This window comes from Mus pahari, chromosome 1 (genome assembly GCF_900095145.1).
Source record: "Mus pahari chromosome 1, PAHARI_EIJ_v1.1, whole genome shotgun sequence".
NCBI lineage: Eukaryota > Metazoa > Chordata > Mammalia > Rodentia > Muridae > Mus > Mus pahari.
In genome coordinates, this window is record NC_034590.1 from 27237166 (window position 1) to 27264848 (window position 27683).

General features: G+C 36.1%; 1 protein-coding gene across 3 annotated transcripts in view; it reads left to right on the plus strand.

Moving 5' to 3' along the window:
• Positions 1-27683, plus strand: part of Luzp2 (leucine zipper protein 2) — a 393679-nt gene that overhangs the window by 185012 nt on the left and 180984 nt on the right. Inside the window, exons 2-5 of one of the 3 annotated variants that reach the window (XM_021202224.1) lie at positions 432-549; positions 5957-6027; positions 11174-11255; positions 19873-19935. In XM_021202224.1, the coding sequence (XP_021057883.1) occupies positions 432-549; positions 5957-6027; positions 11174-11255; positions 19873-19935 (334 nt within the window). Of the gene's footprint in view, positions 1-431; positions 550-5956; positions 6028-11173; positions 11256-19872; positions 19936-27683 lie in introns of those variants that run through there. The other 2 variants (XM_029545241.1, XM_029545236.1) reach the window with 2 other exon arrangements.

A 27683-nucleotide genomic window follows, 5' to 3' on the forward strand; every position in this document is an offset into this window, starting at 1 on the left:
GACATATTTGAAAGAGAGTTCATTTCTCTCCAGTTTTCTTCTCTGTGGACCAAGGATGAAAGCAGGGTCCCTGCTTTCAATCTTGCTCTACCCTTAAGTGTATTTCTCGGTATGAAAACCTACCTAAGTTTCTGGAGTATTTCCGCCAAACCCCTTCTCTTGCAACAAATATTAAATGCCTATAAAAATAGTGAAATTATGGAAACTATGTCCTTTCTAAACTAAACCTGGTAAACTAAATTTGCGTGCATAGAAATACTGTCTTGGGAACCCTCAGTCTGAAAAGTTCTCTCTGTAGGTGAAGTCTTTAATATAGAAATGCCCATTAAAGTTTCAGTCCAGTTTCCTGAAACTCTTGGGCTTTCTGATTATGCCTGAGGCCAGATGAAAGTGTGTAGAAAAGGGCTCTCACACCCCTTTTTCTGTGTTAGACAGGACTATGAAGAGCTAGAGAAGCAGCTGAAGGAAGTCTTTAAGGAGCGTAGCACAGTCCTGAGGCAGCTGACAAAGACATCCAGACAACTGGATGGGATCAAAGTCAACCTTCAGGTGAGTTGGACACTAATGTTTTCAGTAGCAGAGGAGTCCATTCATCCCCCATGGGACTGATATGCATTTTTAAACAATTTTCTCTATCTCTCTGGGCTTGACCATTCCAGTTATTATTTATTATTATTTGAGCTTTGAAATAAAATAGGCTTTGAAATAGTTCAGAGACCTGCAGTTTTCAAACATCAAAAGGAGAAAACTGTGTTTGGCAAAAGCCATCAGTTCCTCCCAGCTTCCAAGATCAATTTGACCCCTGTGTTCTTCTTATTATAAAATGATGGAAAGCTATTATAGGAATGAGATATTTGGAAGAGAATTTTAGATTTTCCCTTGGACAGCTCTAAATATCCCTTGAACAACTTCTTTATATAAATGGATAAATGTCATACAAAAGAGATTACCATGTTTAAAACAAGACAAAACAAAAGAAAGGTCTATTTCAAGTAAAACATCTTTTGGGGTAGTTAAATTTTGTTTTTTTTTTCAAGACCAGGATTCTCTGTGTAGCCTTGCCTATCCTGGAACTCTCTCTGTAGACCAGATCTGCCTCCCTCTGTATTCCAAGTGATGGGATTAAAGGCACGTGCCACCACCTCCCAGCTAAAAATCTTTTAAAAACACCTGCTAGTAATTTGTTTTTTTTTTCTGTAAACATACATTTTTATTATATTAAACATTGTTTTTTCATATAATATATTCTAATTATGGTTTTTGCTGCTCCAACTCCTTCAGGTTCTCACCTAACTCTCCTCCCAAGATTCGCCCCTTCTTTCTCTTGGGAGAAAACAATCTAAGAGAGAATAATAAAATATAAAGTATAATATAAAAGTATAATATAAAACAAGTATAATATAAAACAAGCTAATCAGAATAGGACAAAAAAAGAGAGAGAGAGATGGAGGGGGCTCAAGGAGAAGCACAAAGAAACACTTACAGATACAAATACACACATGTCCAAACCCACAAGAATGCAATAAAAACACAAATCCAGAAGCCATAATACATGCACAAAAGTAAAAAACATTATGAGACACAACATTATGAGACAAAGAACAGTATTTTGATGTAGGACTTTTCACATTAGATTCACTGATTATATACCATAAACTAAATTCCTTGGTGGCATTCCAGGATGTAATTCTTTTAATAAATATAGGAGATAGTAATCTTGATGTGTCTTTTCTTGCCTATTGTCTAGAGAAAGTTATTTGTTTGTGAAAGTCAGTAAGGACTCTAGAGTTTAAATGGAAGCTGTTTGGCTTCAGAGCCTTTCCACATATCACAGAAATCAGGCTGTATATTATTTTGATCCTCAAGGTCTTTGTGATACATTGGTGCCATTGTTTTGATGGCACAGTCAGCCACTAGTTCATTGACTTTGGTCCAGCTCATATGTTGGGTTATCTTTCCATAGCTCATATCTAATTTGCACATGAAAACCAATCTTCTTTTAGAGCTGGCAAGGCAGTATTTAGAACGAGTATACTGGTAAGTAATGCCTGAATTTGAATTGATTTAAACTCATGTTGCAAAAGTTGTGGTACATGTTGAAAGAGTAAAAATGAACCACTTTCATGTAGAACATGGTGACAGGTAGAAGGACTGCACAATTCATGGAAAATGGTGCCATGCATCCGGGCATCAAATTTCTGAAAACTAAATAGGAGAATTCAAGAGGGTATGGATCGATTTTCTATAACTTGGGAAAGCCAAGACACAGATTACTGAGAAGAAAATTAACAGGTAAACAAGCCTAGGAGGAATAACCAAGACACCTGTCTGTTCTCAGGAGGATGGAGCACCTGGCACGGGAGCATATTGTATCACCAGCATATGGTGAAATGCCCTGGAGTGGTCAGTGATTAGTGTTCCCAGGACTCTTTCCTAAATCAAAGTGTCTCTTTATAAACTAGAATGTTGCTTCAGAAAAATTTGTATGGAGCTATATTTTTTGAAAAGATAAAAATATTCCCTGAAATGCTGTTACAACTTTGAAAATGATTTTTTTTTGGTTGTTGTTTTGTGGTACATTCCACCACACATGATGTTTTTCATTGTTTATCTTAACAAATCATTTTAGCAAACTCTCCACAAAATTAGCCCGGTATTGCTTTCGTTATAAAATGAAGAGTGAGTATATAAGTAGATCACAGAATAAAAGTCATTTTCATAAAACAAAGGGTGACATTGGATTTCAAACTTAAACTAAATGAATATATAACTGTGTTATGTGACTTTTCCTAACAAAATATGAACAAAATATCTATGCATCCCAAATAGAGAACTAACAATTGCCCACCGAAAGTATCCCGCATAGTATAAAACAAAAAATAGTACTGTGATGTCTGACTTTACACATTGAATTCACCTATATATACTAAATTCTTCGGTGGCATTGCATGATATAATTCTTTTTATATAAATATAGTCAATGGTTCTCTTGTGATTTTTCTTGGTGAACTGATGAGTTAAATTGAAGCTAATTACAAGAGTATGGAGATGAGCCATGGCATGGGCTACAAGCATCTACCCTCTCTCATCAACCTTAGGCAAATTCGGTTATTTGGTTTGTTGGCTTTTCAGATGCTGACCCTGAGCTTGCTATGGAGTCAGTGATGAATGTGTGCTTCTCATCCTCATGCCTTCAGGTCCTCAGTGTCCTATGTGCATTTGTTTAAATAGTACTGGAGCTAGAACCTAGAAATTTCCACATGCCAGGCAGACACCCTACCAGCTGCTGAGCTGAATTAAAAACATGTCCTATCTTCAATAAGGTGATATTATTAGGTCCAATTTTGGGTAAATTTGTTGCAAGTAATCACAGTCACTCTGAATACAAGATAACAGGCATGTCCTGTCTAGATGGCAGAGTTCCTTAATACATCACACATGTATTTATTTCTTTATTTTTCTTTTCTTTTCTTTTTCTTTTTTTTTTTTTTTTTTTTTTTTTTTTTTGGGTTTTCGAGACATGGTTTCTCTGTATAGCCCTGGCTGTCCTGGAACTCACTTTGTAGAGCAGGCTGGCCTCGAACTCAGAAATCCGCCTGCCTCTGCCTCTGCCTCCCATGTTCTGGGATTAAAGGCGTGTGCCCCCACGCCCGACTACACATGTTTTTCTTATATATTTATTTTAGTAATATACTAACATTTCCTTTTTTAAGTTTTTTTTCTTATTTCTTAGAAGTATGTATTTTTCTGTTGAATTTTTATGAATGAATGATTTGCCTGCACATATCCTGGACACTATTTGCATGCAGTACACCTGGAAGCCAGAAAGCAGGTGTTAGACTTCTTGGAACTGGAGTTACAGATAGTCATTCGCCTCCTTGTGGATGCTTTGAACCAAACCTTGGCCCTCTACAAGAAGAGAGAGTGCTCTTAACTACTCTCTCCAGCTCCTCTTAGATTTTTTTTTGTTTGTTCTGTAAATTCATTTGTTTTTTTAATGTAAAGTATAAAAAGCAGGAAATCTTAACTTTTGAAAATAGATTTCCAGGCACTTACTCTTAATCACTTTATCCTGTGTGGAAGAAGAATATAGGATGATCGATAAGCATGTGAGTTAATAAGTTGAAAAATCTACCTTCCTATCACTAAAAGAGTCAAAATCATCATGAAATAACTATATATTTTCCACTGGATGTTGCTGAAGACAAAGTAACTATGTGAAATAGGTCTTCCACAAGTTATCTATCTGATCCATTGGTTTCTTATTGTTGAACTATGTGTATAGCCAGTAATTGAATCATAACTTGAATTTCACATTCTACTTACTTATAGCCCTCCCTCTATGCCTAGGGTTTTTGTTTTTGTTTTGAAACAATCCTCTGACTTTTCAATCTGTATTTTCTTCAAAACACCCCAAATGTAGGCAATGGGCAATAAACACATACCACATTTTAAATGTCTTTCTTCCTCCTCTCATCTGAGTTAACTCGTAAATGAAAATGTCCCCTTATGCATTTTATAACTATTTTATTAAATGAAGAACTCATAGGGCTGACTTTTTTATCTCTCCAGGTGCATCCATGATGTATGTTGATCAGTCAGTCTTCTGATTATTGAGCTTTCCTACTTTAATTACTTATACTGCCCTCTCTGTCTGTTAGGAGAAACTGTTTTCCCTAAATACAGAGAACACTGCTTACTGAATACTTCCTAGAGATACTCTCTGGTAGTCCTTGTCAGCTTAGCCCCTGGGTATCTCTGATAAAGCTAACAGTGTGTTAAAGTTCTCTGTTGAACACCAGGCTGAAACACTCGACAGGCAGCAGCATGCTCTACAAGTCTTTGCATAATTCAGGATAGGTGTCTGTTAAATAAACATTAAGGAACAATACACTCACTGCTACACTGTTGTCATTTTCCAAAATTCACAGCTACTCTGTAGAAACTGTTATTGCCTCTTTATTTAAACTTTTCATATCTTATATGACAGGTTACTCTAATAAACAGTTTACTGAGTATAAATAAGCAAGTTATTAGGAAAGGTTTAATATGAAAGATCCTTGTATAAGAAGCACTCGGGGAACATTTCTGGTCTCATTTATGGCCTCTGAATCTTTAATTTACAAGTATATAAGTAATAATGACTGGAGTGTCATATATTATTTTCTTAATACCTATGCAAAATGACAAGTCATAAAATTATCTGGTCCTCTGACTTTATGTGTCCTAAAACATTACTTAGAAGTAAGACCTAGACATGAACGAACAAGCATGTGGCTTTGACTGCTTTCAACTTCAATCAGGTTATTCCCTGACCTATGCAGGCAAGTTTTCTATGAGGCCTTCTCTTTGTTGGAACTACACGAGAACGAATTCAAATTAGAGGACAATCATTAAATGAACTATCAACGGTATTTTTTTTTATTTCATTTATAAAGAGACTGAGGAGCACATGAGAGATAGCTCAGTGGGTTAATGTACTTGCCAAACAAGCCTGGTGGCTGGAGTTTCATGTTTGGAATACATGTAAATCTGGAATAGTACTAACTTCACAAAGCAGTCCACTGACCTGCACACCTGCACCATCACGTGTTTGACCACACACACATCACAGGAGCACACAGACACAGACACACACCAAAAATAAAAATGTTAAAGATTCTCTTTAAAAAGGAAATGAGGTATTTGCAGGATATTACTCTTTTCTCCAATATCTGATGAGCCTCAGCTCAAACCTATTTGTGTACTAAGAGGTGAAAATTTCCTACTGTGTGTCAGGAACCCCTCTGTACATCCTTGGCACCATCAAATACTCGAGGGGACCCATTTTCATCTCCTCATTCAATAAACCAACTGCCCTCAAACCTGATACTAAATATACACAATATTAATACAAATGACTGACAATGACAATATTTTATCTTAATAAGATGACTTTTCCTCATTTGTCCTTCAGTCTTTGAAAAATGATGAGCAATCTTCCAAAACCGATGTTCAGAAGCTTCTGGAGTTAGGCCAGAAACAAAGGTAAGAAGGGAGTTCTATATTAGTTTCTATTCTCTTTTAACTTAATACTTCCTCCCTACCCTCTACCCCCTCTATTTTTGCCAGCTAGTAAAATTCAGCCAGGGAGTTTACCAAAACCCACTGCAAGATATGACCTTACCTTCTTGTGTACACTTGGGTGCATATGAGATTTATACTGGACTTTTTGCAAATAGTTCTCTCATACCATAGCTCTACATTTTAGACAGCAACTGGGCAAATTAGTTATGCTAGAAGCAGTGAAATAAATTGCTGAGATCTATATTCTTGGGATTTGAATTATAAAAAAAAAAATCAAATTCAATGTCTACATAATTCTATGCTGTGCTTGCTTTTTGATCAGCAGGCAAAAACCCGTGCAAAAATATTACACATATCAAGTAACAGAACAAGTCCCTGATTTAAGTCCTGACATCAGCCTGGGTGTCCACTGCTGATCTTACATATGGACACTGACCTGCTTTCAGGTTAGGTCAATAATGTGGTTAAAAATATCAAAATATGTCATTCATACTCTTTATTATCTGCAATGATGAGTTTTTGCTTTTCATTATTAGATGCTAATATTGTGCTAATATTAAAATAATTTCATATCTTATATTGTCATTTTCACTATTTCTTTTAGCAAAAGACAGTGAGCTACATACTTGGCAGTTTATCACCCCAGTCACTTACTGTCTGGGTGATGTTTAGACTGGATTTTTAACATCTGTGTTTTTTGGGTTTCTCATTTGCAAAACAAAGCTAATTATCTTAATACCTGTTTCATAATAAAGGAATTTTAATGACTCTAAAGACGCCAACCTCTTAGAAGTGGGGAGTTTAATAGTCTCCTCATTCTACTGGAGTGGTTGAAAGGTTTGGAGTTGGTAGAATTTGGTAAAAATGATAAGATTTCAGTTAAAACAGGAAAAGTTTGTGATAACTATTGAACAACATAGTTACAATTCAACAATCTATTTTTTTCTAGAAAAAAATTGTCAACAATAGGTGTAATTGTTGGATAAAATAAACTAAAAATTGTGGAAATTATTAATTTAACAAATCATTTCATCTCAGTCAAAGCCAATGAATAAAAGAATTTTTAAACCCACAAAAATAATATCTGAATAACTCAAGTCAGGTGTCAGTGATTAAGGAAGCTGGAGAGAACTGGGTCTGAGGCAAACATTTTTGAGGGGTGGCCCAGAGTAGATCTCACAGTGAGTAGCTGTTTGGGAGGGGGGATCATTTAATTTCAGGAGAATAGCTATGCTAATTCCACTTAGGATGAAAAGATGTCAACAGTAGGGCAGCCATGCTTCCTAGAGGACATGGAAGACTAGGAAATGAAGACTTACTTCTGTAGGAATCATGCTGTGTCAGATAATTTAGCTTTTATCATACAGGACGTACAGGTAAGGTGCCTAGTGTATGATAAAGATGAGGAAAAGTGTAATACTTTGCTTTGGACTATGTTTTTTTTTTTTTTAGGTATCTATCTGTTTATAATAACATGTGAAAGAATGGCATTGCATCTATACAGTATATTTAAGAAATCATCTATACTTCTGCATTACCCACAAGTTCTCAGATGACTGAACATGTGTTCCAATAAAAAGATGAAATAAAGCAGATGTGCTGGTGCTGAAATTTCAGAGTTTCATACAAAATTAGAAAACATGTTGAAAATAAATAACTTATTTTGTGTCTACCATTAAAATCAGCATAGAAATCTCAGTAAACTTTATCCATAGCTGTAGATAACTTCTTCAAAACCAAATTGAATGAGCCAGAATTCCCTTAATGAACAGATAACAAATTAATGGAGTATTTCTATGTATCTGGGACAACTTTTACATGAATCTAGAGGATATGAGGTATCCATATACAGTTATGTGAAAAGATAAGTGAGTGTGTGTGTGTGGGGTAGGTATTTCTAACAATAGAGACCAAGAAATATGTGTGTTGTATGAAAGAGATGGAGGAAAATAATAGATTTTAAATAGATGATAAGTACCTGATAGTGACATTAATAGTTGATAGGTAAACCTATATTGACTATTGAATAGTACACTTTAAAAATATATAGCAACCTGGAGAGTATTCCCAGAAGACCCTTGGGTTGATAGAGAGATATTAACAAACACTGTATCATTACTAAAATGATGGAAGCAGAGAAATATGTTTGTCCTGAAATGTGTCAAGAGTAAATGGCAAACCATACTTTGTTTTCTCTGCTGGGTAGAGGGAAGGGTTATTAGAGGCAACAAGGACTTGGAGAACTATAAGAGTATCCACCACTGGCATGTTCTCTAGAAAATGGAAGGAAGATTGGGGAATGGCAAGATTTTTCTCTGTAAGTTACTGATTAATATACCAGTTCATCACCACCTGAAATTCATGTCTTGTTGAGAGAAAAACATAAATGAAATACTACACAAAGAAGCTTCCCAATGCTTGCACAATATGGAAACCTGTACTAATGTAGCCAAGCATGTGAACACTCTCACTGTGTCACAGGACCCACTCGTTCTTAGAAGTAGGGATTCAGTTCTGCACCAGAGGGGCTGTGAAGCAGTCAGTAAACCTAATTGTAGGGTCAAATCCTCCTAAAGCAAGCAAGCCTGGAAGCATCAGTCTCACAGCATAGAAACTGGAAGACAGTGATAAGGGTGGACTGGCTAAGGGAGACAGAAGAAAATGGGGTGATAGTTGGTTAGTAGGTGTAAGGCCTAGATCTCCAACAGTTAGTAGCTCTGTGCTACATAGATGTGCAGAGAATTCTTGCTTCCACCAGTTAAAATAATGTTGTATTTATTTATATATGTTTATGTATTTTATTTCATAGTGTTTTTCTATGTGTATCTATGTGTACCACATACATATCTAGTTACCACAGAAGTCAGAAAAAGGCAGCTTGTCCCCTAGAACTTGAGTTATGGATGGTTGTGAGTCACATCATGAGTACTTGGAATCGAACCTAGGTCTTTTTGAATGAGGAACAAGTGCTTTAAACTACTAGCATTCCCTCCACGCCTTTTCTCTGACTTTTATTAAGAGGTATCACTGATGTTTTGTCTTGTTCCCTGTTCACCTTGAGATACCAGAATACAAGCTATTTTTATTCCTATATCTTCTATAATAGAATTTTGTTAAATATATTATTCATTGTTTAAAACTAACAATGGATAGTTTGAATATAAATTCTAGAATGAAAAGTAGGATATTTCATGGAATGTACAATTCATATTTGAGTCTGTACTTGAAGACCATTTCCTTCCTTCCTTCCTAGCGCTCTTCCTTCCTTTTGTTTTCTGTCTCAGTAGAAGTAGTATAATGCTTTCCTATAGGTGAGAGTGCATATGCCATGGAGACAAGGCTACCTCCCCTTTGTACAGCAGTGCTCTATAAGACACAGGTATCATACTTTGATTTGATATCATACTTTGACTTGATAGATAATATATGCATATCTATTGCATGCAATCATGTTTTCTTTTATGTTATTTTGTAGCTAATATTTATATATTATCATAAAATTTAATTAGTATGTCACAAAATCTCTTTGTAAAAATCGGTATTCCACACTTAAGTGTTCATTTATGTAACTGCCCCAAGAAAGCTAGAAATTAGCTTTAGACAATGAATTAAGAAGAATTTGGACAGGACCACAATGAATGATTCCAAAGTGTATTCTCTCTGTCTCTGCCTCAGTTTCTCAGTCTCTCTCTCTCTCTCTCTCTCTCTCTCTCTCTCTCTCTCTCTCTCTCGCTCTCTCTTAAATTTGCATGATCACAGTACCTAGAGTAGAAATATAGAAGACACAGAATGTTCCCACTAGAGGAAAAGAAATGCCCATCTTGTGGGGCATCCTGCTAAAAAACAGTGTACATGAAGTCTCGACAGGGTTGGGTTTTTGTTTGTTTAACTGCTGTAGAATAAGTAATTTGCATTTCCAGGCTTTGGGCTAAACATTTGGCTCATTAGTTCATTTAAACTCTGTCACAAACCTACAAAATGGCCAAATTATTGTGCCCAGTTTTAAATAAAGAAATTTACAAGGAGGGAACCTTATCATTTATACAAATTAACACAGCTAGTTTCCCCACAATTGATTGCAGAATTTAAACTATTTTTGGTTCTCATGATATAGAACAGAGCTCTGCTTTGTTGCTGTTGACTTTGGATAGCTTCTCTAGGCATGGTCATATATCATATATGTGCACTCTATTGTACATATATATACACAATACTGCAACCTAATATTTTTGAGATGATATTTTGGATGATAAAAATCAAGTCAAAGCAAGTAAATATCATTAATCTAGTATGCATAGATTCTAAGTTCCTAAGAGGATTCCAGAAAATAACAATTTTATATTAGCATATAAGATAATGTCTTCCATCGTAAAATTCACAATCACATACACATCATACTTCATTCATATTCACTGCATTACTATCATCTGTTAATCTCCCTACCTCTGACACTGAGAACCTTTCTTGACTTACATTATGGATATGAGAGACAATGTGATAATTGTTTTTCTCCACCAACCTCTGTTTTTCTAAAGGTATATTCCATGCATTCTAATGACATTTGGGCACAATGTTCATGCATGCATAATCATATATTTCTTTCCTATGTCTGTGAAGTCATAGTTAGGACTAAATCTCCTTATCTTATGATTCCATAAAAAAGTCTCAGGAATATAAAGTATATCTAAACCAGAATGCTAGAAAATTAATAAATTACAATGATCAGAAGGGTACAATAATTTCTTTCAGAAGTCTATAATGACTTTTGACCCAGCGTGTTCATGCCCTACATGCTGTTAGTGAAATTAGCTTTCCAATTCAAATTAGTACATTGGATTGATTGAACATATTTCATTGTTCACAGCAACTCACACTGTGGGATTCTTATAAAAGACAATTTCCCTTAAATATAACCAGCTTTTAGCATTTTCATGAAACCCAGCCCCTTGTTACTGGTGTATTTAGATGCATCTTTTTGTACCTCTGTAGCTTTTCATATTCATAATTAACTGCTCCTTAACTGTAGATAGATATGTAAACTTCTTTTTGTAAAGTTCATCGAAAGTCATGTGATATTGCCCCTTTCCTCTTTTGTCTACTAACCTAGGGAGGAAATGAAGTCTCTCCAGGAAGCCCTGCAGAATCAGCTTAAAGAGACATCTGAGAAAGCAGAGAAGCATCAGGCCACAGTGAGTGTGTTTGTGTTTCTTCTTTGCCGATTAGCTTTGGGTCTGGGAATTCATTTCTTCTTTTTCTCACAGAACTATACAGACACATCTTAAAAAGTAAAAGTGAACTTACCATAACAGAAGCTTCAGTCATTTTGATCAGTAAAATACTTTGTCACAATTTATTATAAGAATAGACAAATTTTAATTTGGTGGTCTTCTAGCTCCTACTATTCTCTGTGAGGGATGAACCAAGAGGCGGAGGAGGGAGGGAACCGACTCAGGCTCACACTAATGGTACATGGATGGCATGGAAGCTGCACTGAAAGCCAGTTAGTCTCTGCAGATCTGTAAGCTGTCTCAGAGAGCAATCACATGGGATCACTCAGGGGCAGGTCCATACTATCTGCTTAGTCATCAGTCCTACAAACTATTCATAAGGTAAGACATAGTAATAGGCCAACAGATCCCCACATCTTTGCCAGATGATCTCCTTTTAACCCTCACACTTTGGCTCTTACCACTGATATTCACCTGAGACAGGAAAGTAGGATCCTGAAGCAATGCTGGGATACAGATCTCAACTTGATTTCCCAGACTCACTTTTGTATCATATACAAGGATAAGATTTCTATCTCGTACCTAGTGCCTGAATATGCTTTATAAAATATAATACCATAGAAAATGTGTTTGTTAGAGGTCGCTTGAATACATTACTGAAAAAGGGGGTTATCATCACTGAGAATGGGGCCCACGTGGGGAAGGCTAGAACTGGCCACCAGACAGAACTGGACAGGAGATTCCATTGTGATTTGAAAGGCAATGCAAAGGTGAGACAGCTAAGGAGCCTTAGGTGGGATGGGTGAACAACTGTAGTAGCCACATAACATAGGAGCTTCCCCACATTGTGGGTACTGCCCCTAAGGTCAAGAGGGCAGGTAAGGAGTGCTTTTGGAGAGGTGCTAGAGGGCATAATTCTTGAGCTGGTTGATTGTTATTTGAAACCATGGTCCTGAGAGTACAAAAGACCTATTGTGGATACAATGAAGGAGGCAAGAAAATAGAGAAGAATATTTCAAGTACATTATTGGGCTAGACAGAATGAGGCTGGTCCTTGGTTGGCACATAGCTCTTTGAACAAACTCTGCAGTACCAATAAAATAGTCTTTGAATTAGAAACTCGAAACAAGATTAATGCAGGTATCCATCTTTGCCAATTACTGGGATTCCAGGCACTCTAAACACTGTAGTGAACCTTTTATTCGTAAAGCTTCTAACAACTTAGATAAGAGTGTAGAGCTTTGCTTCTGAAACTCAGCTCAGTTTGTCACCCAAGACAAGCTGACTCCTAAGGGCAGTCTTTCTCACAGTGACGGTCTGCTCTGCTGTGTGCTGGATAGTTTCCTGTTAAGGATTTCTCATTACCTCTTCCATCTGTCAAGATAACACATACTTGGATGGCATGAAAACACTCAGTGATTTTATGTTGAATGTTCTAATGCTTGGCTATCTGGACACCCAATGTTTTATAAAAGAACGGACAATTTTTAGCACCTGTCTAGTCATTCCTTTCCTCAATACCTAGCCTAGACTGTTGGATGGCTCTGTCTGCAATGCCATTTCTGCTCTGACCACAGACTTTATTTGAATTTATCTTGGGAAATTTAATCTGATAGAAAGCAATGGCCTTGAGAACGGACATACTCTATTCACTATTTTCTCAGACCCTTGTAATAAAGCCATATTGTTTTATTGATTCTTTCCTAAAGAGTTATAACTCACAGGAGGTAAATACCTCTCTTGCTAGCGGGCAGAGCAACTAACACACAAACCACAGCAATTCGCACACTTTATGCAGACAGGATTCTCCGGAGAACACATTTACTCTTGAAAGAGCACAGGGCAAAGATAGAGTAACCAACTGAAGAAAAGTCAGGGACACAGAGTGTGGCCCCTGTGTTCCAGCCAACATGCTCTCACTACCTCTCTCATGAATTTTCCTTAAAGCTTTAACATCCCTATCCTTACCCGTCTAACATTTCTACTAATCCTGAAAACGTTTGCAAGGACTGTCTTGGCATGCTATTCTGAGGATAATTCATATTGGATCATGAATTTTGTGGACTTGATCAAGGTCTGCCCAGTTTGCTTATTTATCCAATTAAAAAAGTGTGTAACATTAAAATAATAAGGACTATATTAAAAGTATAATTATATCTGACATATAGGGTATAGTAGACATGAGTGTGGTATTTTATCCTTCCCTCTCTGCTAACCATTTTAATTCCATATTCATATATCATCATTTCTTTTTTTCTCAGGCTCTCTTATTGACTACTCAGGATACTTATAAAGCTATTCATTGGGCAATTATGATTCTGTGCACACTCAGTTCTAAACAGGGTGGATAATGAATTATAAGTAACATCAAAATTGTAGCCTATCATCACCACTAACTACTGCCTTAAGCACTATCAAGGATGACATAGGATTTACATGTGACAAGGGAAGATTAAAATAATGTAGTCTATTCTTAATCATTGAGGCTGTTTTAATGTTTCAGCTCTAAGTCACTCCTAATCAAAATCATCTAATTACACTATCCAGATACTATACATAGAATACTTCAACCCCTCCTTTTTTTACTAGATATTTTCTTTATTTTCATTCCAAATGTTATCCCCTTTCCTTGTTTCCCCTCTGAAAAATCCCCTATCCCATCACCCCTATCCCTGCTCACCAACCCACCCACTCCATCCTGGCCCTGGCATTCCCCTACAATGGGGCATAGAGCCTTCACAGGACCAAGGACCTCTCTTCCAGTTGATGACCCACAAGGTTATCCTCTGCTACATATGCAGCTAGAGACATGAGTCCCTCCATGTGTACTCTTTGGCTGGTGGTTTAGTCCCTGGGAGTTCTGGGGATACTGGTTAGTTCATATTGTTGTTCCTCCTATGGGACTTCTAAACCCTTCAGCTCCTTGGGTCCTTTCTCTAGCTACTCCACTGGGGACCCTGTGCTCAATCCAATGGTTGGCTGCAAGCATCCTCCTCTGTATTTGACAGGCACTGGTAGAGACTCTCAGGAGACAGCTATAATGGGTTTCTGTCAGCAAGCACTTGCTGTCACCCACAATAGTATCTGGCTTTGGTGACTGTATATGGGATGGATCCCCAGATGGGGCAGTCTCTGGATGGTCTTTCCTTTGTCTCTGTAACACCTTCCATGGGTATTTTGTTTCCTCTTCTAAGAAGGACCGAAGTATCCACATTTTGGTCTTCCTTCTTCTTGAGCTTCATGTAGTCTGTGAATTGTTATCTTGGGTATTCAGAGCTTCTGGGCTAATATCCACTTAGCAGTGAGTGCATATCATGTGTGTTCTTTTGTAATTGTGGTACCTAACTCAATTTTCTAGTTCCATCCATTTGCCTAAGAATTTCGTGAATTCATTGTTTTTAATAACTGAGTAGTACTCTACTGTATAAATGTACCACATTTTCTGTATCCATTCCTCTGTTGAGGAGCATCTGGGTTCTTTCCACCTTCTGGCTATTATAAATAAGGCTGCTATGAACATATTGAAGCATGTGTCCTTAATACATGTTGGAGCATCTTCTGGGTATATGCCCATGATGGGTATTGCTGGGTCCTCAAATAGTACTATGTCCAATTTTCTGAGGAACCACCAAACTGATTTCCAGAGTGGTTGTACTAGCTTGCAATCCCACCAGCAATGGCAGAGTGTTCCTCTTTCACCTCATGCTTGCCAGCAGACTCCACATCCAAATAATCCTATTAAAAATGGAGAACAGAGCTAAAAAGGAATTCTCAACTGAGGAATACCATATAGCTGAGAAGCAACTAAAGAAATGTTCAACATCCTTAGTCATCAGGGAAATGCAAATCAAAACAACCCTGAGATTCCAACTCACACCAGTCAGAATGGCTAAGATATAAATGAATTTCTATATCTGTTCTTACAGGCTGACAATGAACTGTATGAAGTTGATGTCAGATTCTGAGTCACAAAGGGTCCTCTTATAGCAGTGAGCTGGACCACCTATCTAACGGTGATTGTTGACTAAGTATTTCAAATTTTAACCTCATTAATAATAACAAAACATTTCAATTTTGGTAATGCATTATATTTTCTTACCTTCAGTCTGGTTCTTTCTGTTATTTACTATAACTGTTTTAAATATTTTAAAAGTCACATACCTTCCTATATTTACATTTACTTAGGCATATAAAAAGTAAATGTGAACACATTTTAGAATGATCCTGTTTTGAGAAGCAAATGAACGTATTATAGCAAAAAGTATATATCTTTTATGCATTGTATTTGTTACAATAATATAAAGTAAAACATAATTTTCAACATAAGCTGTGAAATGATTCAATTTAAACTGCTAGTTTAGGGTAGTGAGATGATGTGAAGACCATAAGATTTCCTTAATTCCTGTATTGAAGTTTTTAAAAAGAAATGTGCACATTCATTCCCTAATGCGATGGCAAAAATCATGAAATATGTACATTACTAAAAGAGCAGCTCAGAGAATAAAGCAAAGATTCCAGGTGACCAACTTCAAAGAAAGCTGGTCCTGAGATGACCCTCAATGCCAAGAAGAAAGGACTCCTTTGGTTTCCTTTGATCTTCCCTGCAAAGGGATAAGAAGGAGAGGAAAGGAAAGCAATGATGATAACAGCAAGTCTAATGCAGGAGCTTTTCATTCAGAAGTCAGATCCCCAGAGCCAGAGCTCTTTGTGTGAGTGAATTTTCATGAGAAATGGCAACCTGGACCATTCTGGGACAGGGGAGTGATCAAATCTCTACATGAGTTGTGGGAACACTGCATGTGGTATTCACACTCACATAACAACAGAACTAGTAATGGATTATTAAATGCAGGAAGGAAAGCCAGCCAGCTTCCAAAATAATGAAAATTCGAATGTATTAGAAGCCAGAATGAGTTACAATAGTTTAACTACATTAACACAGAATGTTAAATAGGACAAAACTATAATTAAAAGAATGGGAAAATGCATATAAAATGTTAAATTGAAAATCAAAAATATTAATATTTATAATAAGCAAATTAGAAAATGCATACAAAATAACATTTAAGCAAAATAATTGGCAAAATACTAATGTTTTCTAAACAAAAATTCTTTACAGAATAAATACATGACAAGCAAAAGCATTATAAAACCAGGGAAACCTGAAATTGTCATATACTACTCTGCTGTAAGCAGTATGACTTTACACAGGCAGTGTCAAAACCCATCGGAATGCCAGTAATAGCATTGCATAGGAAATGAGAAAATATATTAAAAATACAATCAAAGTTATAAATTATAACAAATATTTAAGAAATCTCCAATAAATATTTTGATGCTTCTGCTGTGTTAGGTCTCCAGATGACCCCCTCAAATGGCTCTTAGTTTTAGCTTTCCCTTCTCATGTTCCCTACCTCATTCATCTCCCTCTTCTTCCTGTCTGTTTTGCCCTCCCATTCCAGGGACACCCCCTATGCATTCTTCCATAACTATGTATTCTATATGCACTTAGTATATAACCTATTCCGCCAACATACCAATTCCTAAATCTATACCTAACCTTTTTGTTTATATGGATTGTAGCCTGCTTATAGAAGACTCAATAGCTAACATCCACACATAATTGAACACATACCATATTTTCATTTGGGATCTGGGATCTTCTTTACTCAGGATGATATTTTTTTTTCAACTCAATTCTTTTATCTGAGAATTTCATTATTTCATTTTTTAACAGTCAAGTAATATTCTATTGTATAAATGTACTACATTTTCTTTATTCATTCTTCCACTGAAGGACATTGTAGTGGTTTGAATAAGGTTGGCTCCCATAGGTTCACATGTTTGAATACTTGGCCCTGAGAGTGGCACTATTAGGAGGTGTGGCTTTACTAGAGGAGTTATGGCCTTGTTGGAAGAAGTGTGTCACTGTGTGGGTGGACTTTGAGGTCTCCTATGCTTAGGCTCCATCCAGTGTGGAATATAGTTTCCTCTTGGCACCTGGGGGAGATAGTCTCCTCCTTGTGCCTTCAGATCAACATGTAGAAATCCTGGCTCCTCCAGCCAGTAGTAAGTCTGCTTAAACAGTGCTATGATTCTCACCATAACAATAATTGAATTAACAGCTGAAACTGTAAGCCAGCACCAATTCAATGTGTTTCTTTATAAGAGTTGCCTTGGTCATGGTGTCTCTTCATAGCAATAAGCCCAAACTAATATAGACATATATATGCTCTTTCTGATTTCTGACTATTATGAATAGAGCAGCATGGTTGAACAAGTGTCTCTGTAATGGGATTTAGAGCCCATTGGGCATATTCTCTAGAGTGGTATAGCTTGGCCTTGAGGTAGATTAATTACCATCTTTCAGAGACCTCCTCACTGATTTCCATAATGGCTGTATAAGTTTGGACTCCCACCAGCAATGTGCACCCAGTCCCCCATATACTTACCAGCATAAGCTGCCATTTGTTTTATTGATCTTGGCCATTTGACTTGCACAAGATAAGATCTAAAAGTAATTTTGATTTGCATTTCCCTGATGACTAAGGAGCTGAACATTTCTTAAGTTCTTTGAAGCCATCTGTGTTTTAGTTCTTCATTATTTATTCAACTCATAGTGTGCTGCAGTCCACATTCAGGTTGGGTCTTCCTTTCTCCATAAAACCTCTCTAGAAACTCCCTCCCAGATGAGCTTATAGGTAATTCCCCTGGGTTGTCTACTCGAGATTCAAAGGGATGATACACTTTTATGGTGACCTCGATTGAATTTTAAATTATACCCTTTTAATTCAGATGAAAAATTGTATATTTCTCTCCCTGACTCCTCCCAAGAAGTGTTGCAATACTGAAGTTTCTTTTTTCTGGTCCAAAATAAAAATCTGTGAAATGCAATAACAAATTTGTTTATTCAGTTATAAAATGTGCAAGAAAAAATATATTTCTGAAAATTCATGCTATTTGAGCAGTAGATCCACCTTGCTACAATCATGCTCCAACACACTTTTCATGAAGACATAGGGATTTGTTATCTCTGCATGAATGTTTCAGTGAGAAATCATTCGGCTCTGGGTTTGCCCTGCCAAAGCCTGACAGACAGCAGGGATGACAAACTAGCAGGTATGACCATGATAATTAAATATATTAATGGTGTTTGGATGCATTTCATGACTCCTGTTAACTTTTATGGCTTAGCTTGTCCTGGATGAGACATAATTCTAAAGCAAGACTTGCCTCAAAGCTTTTATTCTCAGCAAGCATAAAGAAGCACTGTTCTTGCAAATGCTTACTATTTTTTTCTCTGAAAACCATTACTGAAGTAAACACTAGGAATGTTTATTTCTGCAATATTTGAGTTTTATGTTCTCCAGATTTTGTGTCTGTGTGGAGTATTTAGAGAATTATAGGCTTGACACTGGAATCTATTTCAGTATATTCCTAATCAGTGTGAATTTTAGCTATCACAAACATACTGAATATCAATATATGAGAGTTTAGCATCAGTGATAAAGATATATATATATATATATATATATATATATATATATATATATATATCATTGCTATTTCATGATTTAAAGTTCTTGTTACCAAAAAAAAAAAATACTTATGTAGAGCTAGTTATAAATTCTGTCCATCAGTAGGCATGTCCAGGTTTTTACAGACTTATAGAATTATAATAACATCATGACCTTCCAGGTAATTCTTTTGTTTTACCAATGGCCTTGATTTCTCTACCTAATGAAGCTTCTAGAATGTAGTACCGCTATTTCAGCTCTTGAAGATAACAGAGACTTCATATGAAGTCATTCTTAAACCCCTCTATCAATATGACCACTCTATCAGATATCTCTATATGCTGACTTTATTTGGCCTCTCTGAAATTTTCTCTCTTCTTGCATATCATTTGAACAAAATTAACTTATCACAACCTAAATGGTAGTCAATAACATCTTCCATCTGCCTGAGCTACAGAGCAGCTGATTCTCTTTGGGAACCTTAGCTGAAACATGATAGAAAATACAATAGATGCTACTATACTTTGCAGTCAAAATTAGGAGTAACTTTTATGGTGTTGTGGGTTTCTCATACACATTACCTAAAAAATATGATAGTGGAAGGATCATGAAAGGATGGATATAGAGGGTAAATCTTGATGTTAGCCTGTTCTTCTATTCATGGGAACACAGATTATTTAATCCACTATGTTTGGAGTTATATAAGTTACAGTAGTCTTCATCACCTTGATTGATTTCATTGTATCAGTAACCCAAACTTAATTACTGTCATAGTTAATTAAAAAATAATGTAGATAAATTGGTATTGAGTAAAATAAACATGAATAATACATTTCACTACAATTAAAATGGTTTTTGAAAACATACACAAATTTTAATTCAATGAGCATGCTTTTTATAATAATATAAAATGAACAAATTGAACAAAGATGAAGGAAATGAAGGTTTTTGTTACTGAAGGCTTTAATACTTTCTTTTTCAATATGTACATTAACACTCTAATAATTTTAGTATACTCAAATTGATATAAAGTAAAAAAATGATATTTTATTTGTTTTCAGATTAATTTTTTGAAGACTGAAGTGGAAAGAAAGAGCAAAATGATCCGTGACTTACAGAATGAGGTAATTTTCATGTTACAGGAAAATTGTATATTAATCAAAGATACACGGAAAAATGCAAATAGGAATCTACCAGAAGTTTGAGAATTTTTATTCTGAGTTGATCTTGTTGCACACTAACAGAAAACAAAAATAATGCTAAGAGTTACTGCCTAATAACAGCAATGAGCTTAAGAAATCAAAAGAATTTCACTTCATTGATTTTTATATTTCAAGATAATTGGAAACTATCTGTAGGTATGAATATTAAAGCCTATTTTTAATTTGTCATTCTCTACATGCAGAGAAACCCCTATCAATGATAATCATCACAGTGTTTCTACTTGTCATAAAACCATAAGGAATGATATATGCAAATATTTTTAAACAAGAAAGTTTAAGTTTCTTAAAAAGGAGCCTAAGAATAATAAAAAACAAAAAACAAAAAACACCTAAATGTCAATGAACACTGTTATAGAGAAAACTCTAGTAAATTAAAGAAAACCCATTTCAGTTCAACTCTGTAAATATTTGGCTGTAAATCTCTCTAAGGTAATCATCCTATCTTCTTGCCTCAGTGAACGCAGTGCTGTGGAGGGGATAAGGTATTTTATGATGTGATAGAGTGCTTCAGGTCACTATTCCTGATGGATTCCCATACTGCCTATAGATGAATAGATTGTTAAGTTTTACCTCACGTATAACCTGAATCCAAAACGTGATTGGGATATTTTAATAATATTTCCTCACAGCATTCTAACTTTATTCATGGTGACTTTCCTCTCTTGGAAAGTCTTTTGATCAGCACATTATTATGCATAATTTGTACCTAGCATTTAAAGCATCCGATGAATCATCCACATAAATCCCTTGAGCTACAAGGGTAAGTACCACTGACCAAGCAGAACTTAGATGCCTCAAAGATCTGGAGGCAATGTGTCAGAAATTAAATTAATGTAGTTCAAGGATGCCTGATGGTTTGGGACATAATCCCTTCCTGTTTCCTCCTAGCATTTGCTGCCCTATGACCTTCCAGAGAATTCTCTGATTTAGGATAGTAAAACTCCAGCTCCTGCTTGTGTCTTCATAGGGACTCTCCTCTGTATCCATAGTCTTTATTGTCTTCTTTGTATATAAAAATCCATGACTTAGCTTTAGTACCTACACTACTCTGCTATGACCTTTTGTTATAATTAATTATATGTGTATAAATTCTCGTTCTAATTTAGTTCACATTCTGAGTTTTCACATGGATGTGAATACAGAATTGGTAGTCTTTAAACCATTCTACTTGTTTAAGTATTCTGCTGGCTGGATGGAAGCAGCTTAGCAACTTTTAATAGGTAAGGGTCAGAAATATCATTGAGTGTAAGCCTGGGTGCCTTTGGAAAGAAATAAGGAATTTGAATTTATGCTCTTCACCAAACATCAGCAAACAATGGCTTGTTTCTTGTAGATATAGAGACTTCTAGTTATTCATTCATATGAAAAAGTGCTAAATTTTGGTGGTTTGTTGTTGCTGAGTGCAATTTCAAGCAAGCTAACTAGAAAACAGTATTTTTTATTCTTTGAATCAAGGCTGGAAGTATCTGTGGTAAGAGGCTCTTCAGTAAAGGCAACGTAATAGAAATGGTCAAAGTGTAATTCACAGAAACATAGCAAAGAACTTTCCATTTGGCAAGCGCATAGTATTTTGACTTGGTGGAGGTAAGGCAAGGATGGTGATTCGCTCTCTCAGAAGAGTTTAAAATCTACATTAGACACCAGAAATAAATTCATGTTGTGAGCAACTAATTCCACTATGTGGATTATTACAGAAAACACCAGTGCAATACTTGCATTTGTAGCATCTTAAAGTCTATCAGTTTTGGAGTTTTGGAGTCCATCTGTTTTCACAACAATATCTGCATGTTTTTTTTTTCTTATCTGATGTATGCCCATAATTCTCCATTGAAAAGTAAACACAAAGCCTTGGTTTTGTATCCTTTGTTAAAGCCACTTTATCTGTCATATACTTTGAATTGGTACTTTAGAACATGTGAAAACAATATATATTGGGCGCATGGACCTTAAAAACCCCTCAACGAAGGTAAGCAATTACAGTCATTATGGTCCTTAGATTTTTGAGGCAATTGACTAAACAATCTGTTGGACTTTGCACAAATTTAAGCAACCAAAACTTCATGAACAAAAATACCAAAGTATATGTATGTGGCCTCTATCTTTTATTCACAGACATTCTCCATGTCCTCTTGTGTTTATTTTAAAACCCAACAAAAGTCCCAACTACCCAATTCACATTACCCACCATATTAGCAGGGAGTAATAAGATATTTCTCAGCTTGTTCTAACAGAAATCTCCAAGATTCTAAATTACTGACTTGCCAGCAGCAATCATTGCATCCAGGAAAGTGGATAGTTAGTCATGTCTTATTACATTTCTGTCCTTAGGTTCTATAGTGCTCATTCAACTTAAACCAAATAGATCTCCCTTGAGAAATGAGGGTTCATTATAGAGTATACCAGAGTTACCAAATGAAAATAGATCTGGAAAAGCACTGACACTTCTGTTACCTCCTGACTTTCAAACTCCTTTCCATGGTAAACTCCAGACCTCAGAGGGTAAATCATAGTTTAATAATTTGTGAGTCCCAGCTCAAGCAGAATACACCGTATCCCTGTGTCTCTGTTAGCACGGCTACCTTATCTAGAATTGCTCCTCATTCTAAGTAGGTTAGGAATCTGCACTCTTCCCGCTGTGTGTTGCTTTCACATATCTGTTATCTCTACATCAGTGGTGGCAGGGAACTTCAGACAATTGCCTCTACCTTTTTGTGTCTTGAAAAAGATGGAGAGCTGCTTTCAGTTTGGACTTCCAGGTTTCATTACTCCCTTACAGTACTTCCCATCTATCCCCGCTGCCCCCAAGCTGTGTGCATCTGTACATTCCAGAACAGCATCATCACTTCTCTAAGGACCCACACACACATAGCTTTTGTGTCGCAGCTTGTCATGGTTTTACCTTTGTTGTTGTTGTTGTTGTTGTTGTTGTTGTTGTTTTGTATATATTTTCCTTTATTTTACTTTGAAGAGTTTTTAAAATCATTGTATTTATTTACATTCCAGCCATTGCCCCCCCACAGTTCTTCCCCTCTCTCTTGCCTCTGAGAGGCTGCCACACCCCACCAGGTATCCCCTACTCTGGGGCCTCAAGCTTCTAGAGGATTAGGTGCATCTTCTCCCACTGAGGCTAGACCAGGCAGTCCTCTGCTACACTCCCAGCCTCCCCAACACCCCTGCACACACACACACACACACACACACACACACACACACACGCACACTCAGACATGTGGGGGTGTGGGGTACTCAGACTGGCCGGTATATGCTGCCTGCTTGGTGGCTCGGTCTCTGGGAGCTCCCAGGGTCCGGGTTAGTTGAGACTACTGGTCTTCCTATGGGGTTCACATCTCCTTCAGATTCTTCAATCCTTCCCCTAAATTCTCCACAGAAGTCCCAGACCCCAGTCCAATGGTTGTCTCTAAGTATCTTATTTGTCTCAATCAGTTGCTGGTTGGGCCTCTCAGAAGATAGCCATTCTCTTGTCTGTAAACACATCATCATACCCATAATAGTGTCAGGTTTTACCCTCTTAGTGAAACCTCAGTTACTCTTTCCTCAAGCATATGGAATAAATACAGGAGAGTTAAGGGGTTACAAATTATTAGAGATTCAAGAAAAGAAAATTTATGTGAAATTTGATCCCAAAAACTTAAGAAGCTGGAAGGAATACCTCTTCCATTGCAGGACAGATGAATGAACGTTATGTGTGAAATGTTAGAGAAAAAGCTAAAAGATCACAAATACAAAAATACTACTCAGAGCACCTGTAATGAAAACTCGATTTCAATATCATAAAAATTATCTTTGTACTATACATAAATAAAAATCCATGAAGTCACAATTTAAGATAACCTGTAGCCTCATAAGTTCCATGCATAATAGAAATCCTTGCATCTCTGATTGACTCTCCATAGGAATTAATGTTTCTGGATTGGGTCACAAAGTCATTGACTATGTGTTCCTTCTTATTCTACACTCTTCAGCAGTAAAGAGCACATTGCATGAAATCTACCTATTAATATATATTAAGGTTTAAAACATTTATATTAACAATACAAACATTGATTGTTTTTAACTGCAAAAATAAATGCTAATTTTTCAGCATTATATCCTCCACACATTTTCTTAACCATGTTAGACAGTTGGTAAATTTTTGTTGGGTAATAATGAATATTCCTTAACTAGACTTTATTTTTCATAATTTGAGTGAATTGGGCACCTTCAGTTGCTCATAATAATAAGATTACAAAATTATGAGGATTGATTCTTCTAATTTTTCCTGTACATATACATGTGACATACACATGCACATATAAGTAAATACATAGTAAGATAAATTTCAAATATATAGAGTAGTTCAAAATCATGAATAATCAAAGAAGTGCATGTTAATCAGTTCTACTAACATTTATCTCTGTCTCTTGCTTATGGCAAAGAGAGGCAAATCTTACATTCAGTTAGTCATGTATTTCATTTAAAAGGCAAAATTAAAATAAAAATGGAAACATAAAATGAAATGAAGGAAGGAAGGAAGAGAGCATAGGAGGAAATAAAGGGGGGAACAAAGGCTGTTATGTGTTGAGAGACAAGATATTGGATTCCTCTAATGATTTGCTTTTAAGTGTGTGTGTGTGTGTGTGTGTGTGTGTGTGTGTGTGTGTGTGTGTGTGTGTGGTGTGATATAAGTGTAGGTACCTTGGAGGTCAGAAGAAAGTTCTGGATGCCTTGGAATTGGGACTATGTGTAGTGTGAGCTACTCAGTAGGGTTCTGTAAATAGAATTCATATCCTCTGCAAATAAGGCTACATTTTCTATTTACCAAGCAACATCTCCAAATTCCAGGAGAGAATTTTGCCTACATCAGTGACTGACTCACTTTAACCTATGAATTTTACTAAGGAAAATATTGAATTTTTAAATCCGGATGATTCCTTAAATTCCAGTTGTAAAACTCAATGATTTTAGACATTTCATTTGTAGAAACAACAATATATAACTTGATTGATGATCTCCAAGAAAACTCAGTGTGAATTCCATTGAAATGAAAGATCATGGGTATAACAAGCCTAGGTTACTTTAAATGATGTTTGGATTTATCCAGAGTTTCTCTGAATATCAAGAAATCCTTCTATTTCTTTTTTCTTTTATGAAATGAATGTCAGCCTTATCTGTTCTGCCTTCAGTATATGTTCTAGAAAAGTGAACTATCTCCAGTTATAATAAACATCAACCAAGCACTTTTATAATTGCATCTATTCACATATACTGAAGGGACTGAATTGTGTTTTACAAATCTATACAGTTTTCTGGTTTATCTACAGTTAGAACACAATATTGGAAAAGTTTTGAAGCAATTACTTAGAAGAGTAAACACCATGCTCCTTCTTTAAGATAGAGTAAACTATCAGTACTTGGAGGGGGGGGAAAGGTAAGACCTTAGGAAAAGAACAGAATAGCAATTCTATCTGCCTGTTTATCTATCACCTATCTATCTATCTATCTATCTATCTATCTATCTATCTATCTATCTATCTATCTATCCATCCATCCATCATCCATCATCCATCCATCTATCTATCTATCTATCCATCCATCCATCGATCCATCATCCATCCATCTATCTATCTATGTATCTATCTATGTATCTATCTATGTATCTATCTATGTATCTATGTATCTATCTATCTATCTATCTATCTATCTATCTATCTATCTATCTAATCTATCTGTCTATATCTATATATCATCTATCTCTATGATCTATAAGTCTCTATCTATCATCTATCATTTATCGTCTATCCATTTATCTATTTACCTACTTATCTTTCCATATCTATTATTTAGCATAATTTACCATCCTAATTGTTTATAAGTAATTAAATAGTACCTAAAAAGAGACACTAAAATCAGTTGCATATTTCTTCTTGTAAGGATAAAATTATAAGAACAACTACCATTGGTTCCTTTCTTTTCCTTTCTTAATTAACATAAAATATGATTACATGGATTTCTGCAAATTAACCATTATTTTACCAGTTATAAACTTTTCAATTAAAACTTGCTTAATAATACACACATTTGACTGAAACATCACCTAAAACAGTATGCCACAATTAAATTTAAAAATATTTATTCATGTAATTATTAAGAATTTTAAGATGATAAAATTATCCTGAATGACATTGAGAGTAGTTCAAATTAAGCACAAATGTCTTTATGATAAAGGAGCAGAGGTTGCAATATAATTCTACAGGTAAAGGCACTCACCCACATGTCTCATGATTTTATTTCAGTCTCTTGACCCATAATGCTGAGAAGGATAAACCTCCTCTAAAGAGTTGTCCCCTGATCTATACAATGAGAGTACCTTCCATATATACACACACAAAATGAGCAGGGTAGGGGTTAAGAAAAAGAGAGGTGGGCAGTGAGACAGAGAGACAGAGACAGAGACAGGGACAGAGAGATCTGATTCATATGCAGTATAAGAAGTAGTATGAAGAGGAAGAAAGAGATTTGAAGATAGAAAAACTCTGGCTAGAGTGAAGGAATGCCAACACCATTTAGAAGTAAAAGAATCATTGGGGCAACTCTACCTTGGGAATCTCTGACAGAAACTCACCCCTTGGGAGAGACAAGGGATCTCTGGAGGAATCTCACACTTCATGATTTTGACCAAATGATTTCTAAACATTGTCTTGTTTTCTTCTAGGACCACGGAATGTGTTTCTTTTGTGACTCAATTGTTTTAGTCAGTATCCTATTGCTAAGTTGAGACACCTTAGCCAAAGCAACTCTTATAAAACCAAGTATTTAATTGGGTATGACTTACAGTTACAGAGATTTAGTCCATTGTCATCTTGGCAAGCAGTATGGCAGCATGCAGGCAGAAATGATTATGGTACTAGGGAAGTAGCTGAATGTTATACCCAGATCCACAGCAGGAAGAAAGAGCAAGACACTGGGCCTGGCTCGTGCTTTTGAAACCCAAACTGGTATCAGGGAGCAGGGTATTGTTGTGAAAGCCCTTACTGTGCTTCTTGTTGGTAGAAAGTAGACTTTGGTAATTTGGATTAAGAAGGCAGTTGAATGCCTGGAAGAGGCTTAACAGGCTGTATTAGTGGTGGCATGGAAGACAGTGGTGCTGAGAGCAATACTGATAATGATAGCCTCAAGAGGTTTCAGAGGAAAAGAATATTTGTAAGTGGCCTAGAGACCATCCTTGTAATAGTTTGGTTTTCTTCCTTTGTCATACACACACACACACACACACACACACACACACACACACACACGTATATTCCTAAGACTAAATTGAAGAGTTTGGATTAATTCGATCAACAGAGGAGATTTCAAGACAGTCTGGTATCCTGGTATTGATTGTGTCACATGGCTATTTTTATACAGATCTATAATGAAAATAAAAGCAAGCTGAATAAGGAAAAATACAGAATTTTATAAATGTAACTTTTATTCACCAGATGTCATTGTCATCTCACAAGCTTAATTCTGCATAAATTCATCCTTTTGAGCTCTCTCTAATCTCTGGCTGGATGGATCAACTCAGTTATTTGGGCTCAAAATCCTCTCCAAGCTGACTGATTCAAACTAACTTCTCGAAGCTTCTCACTGAATTGCTCTGCTTGGCT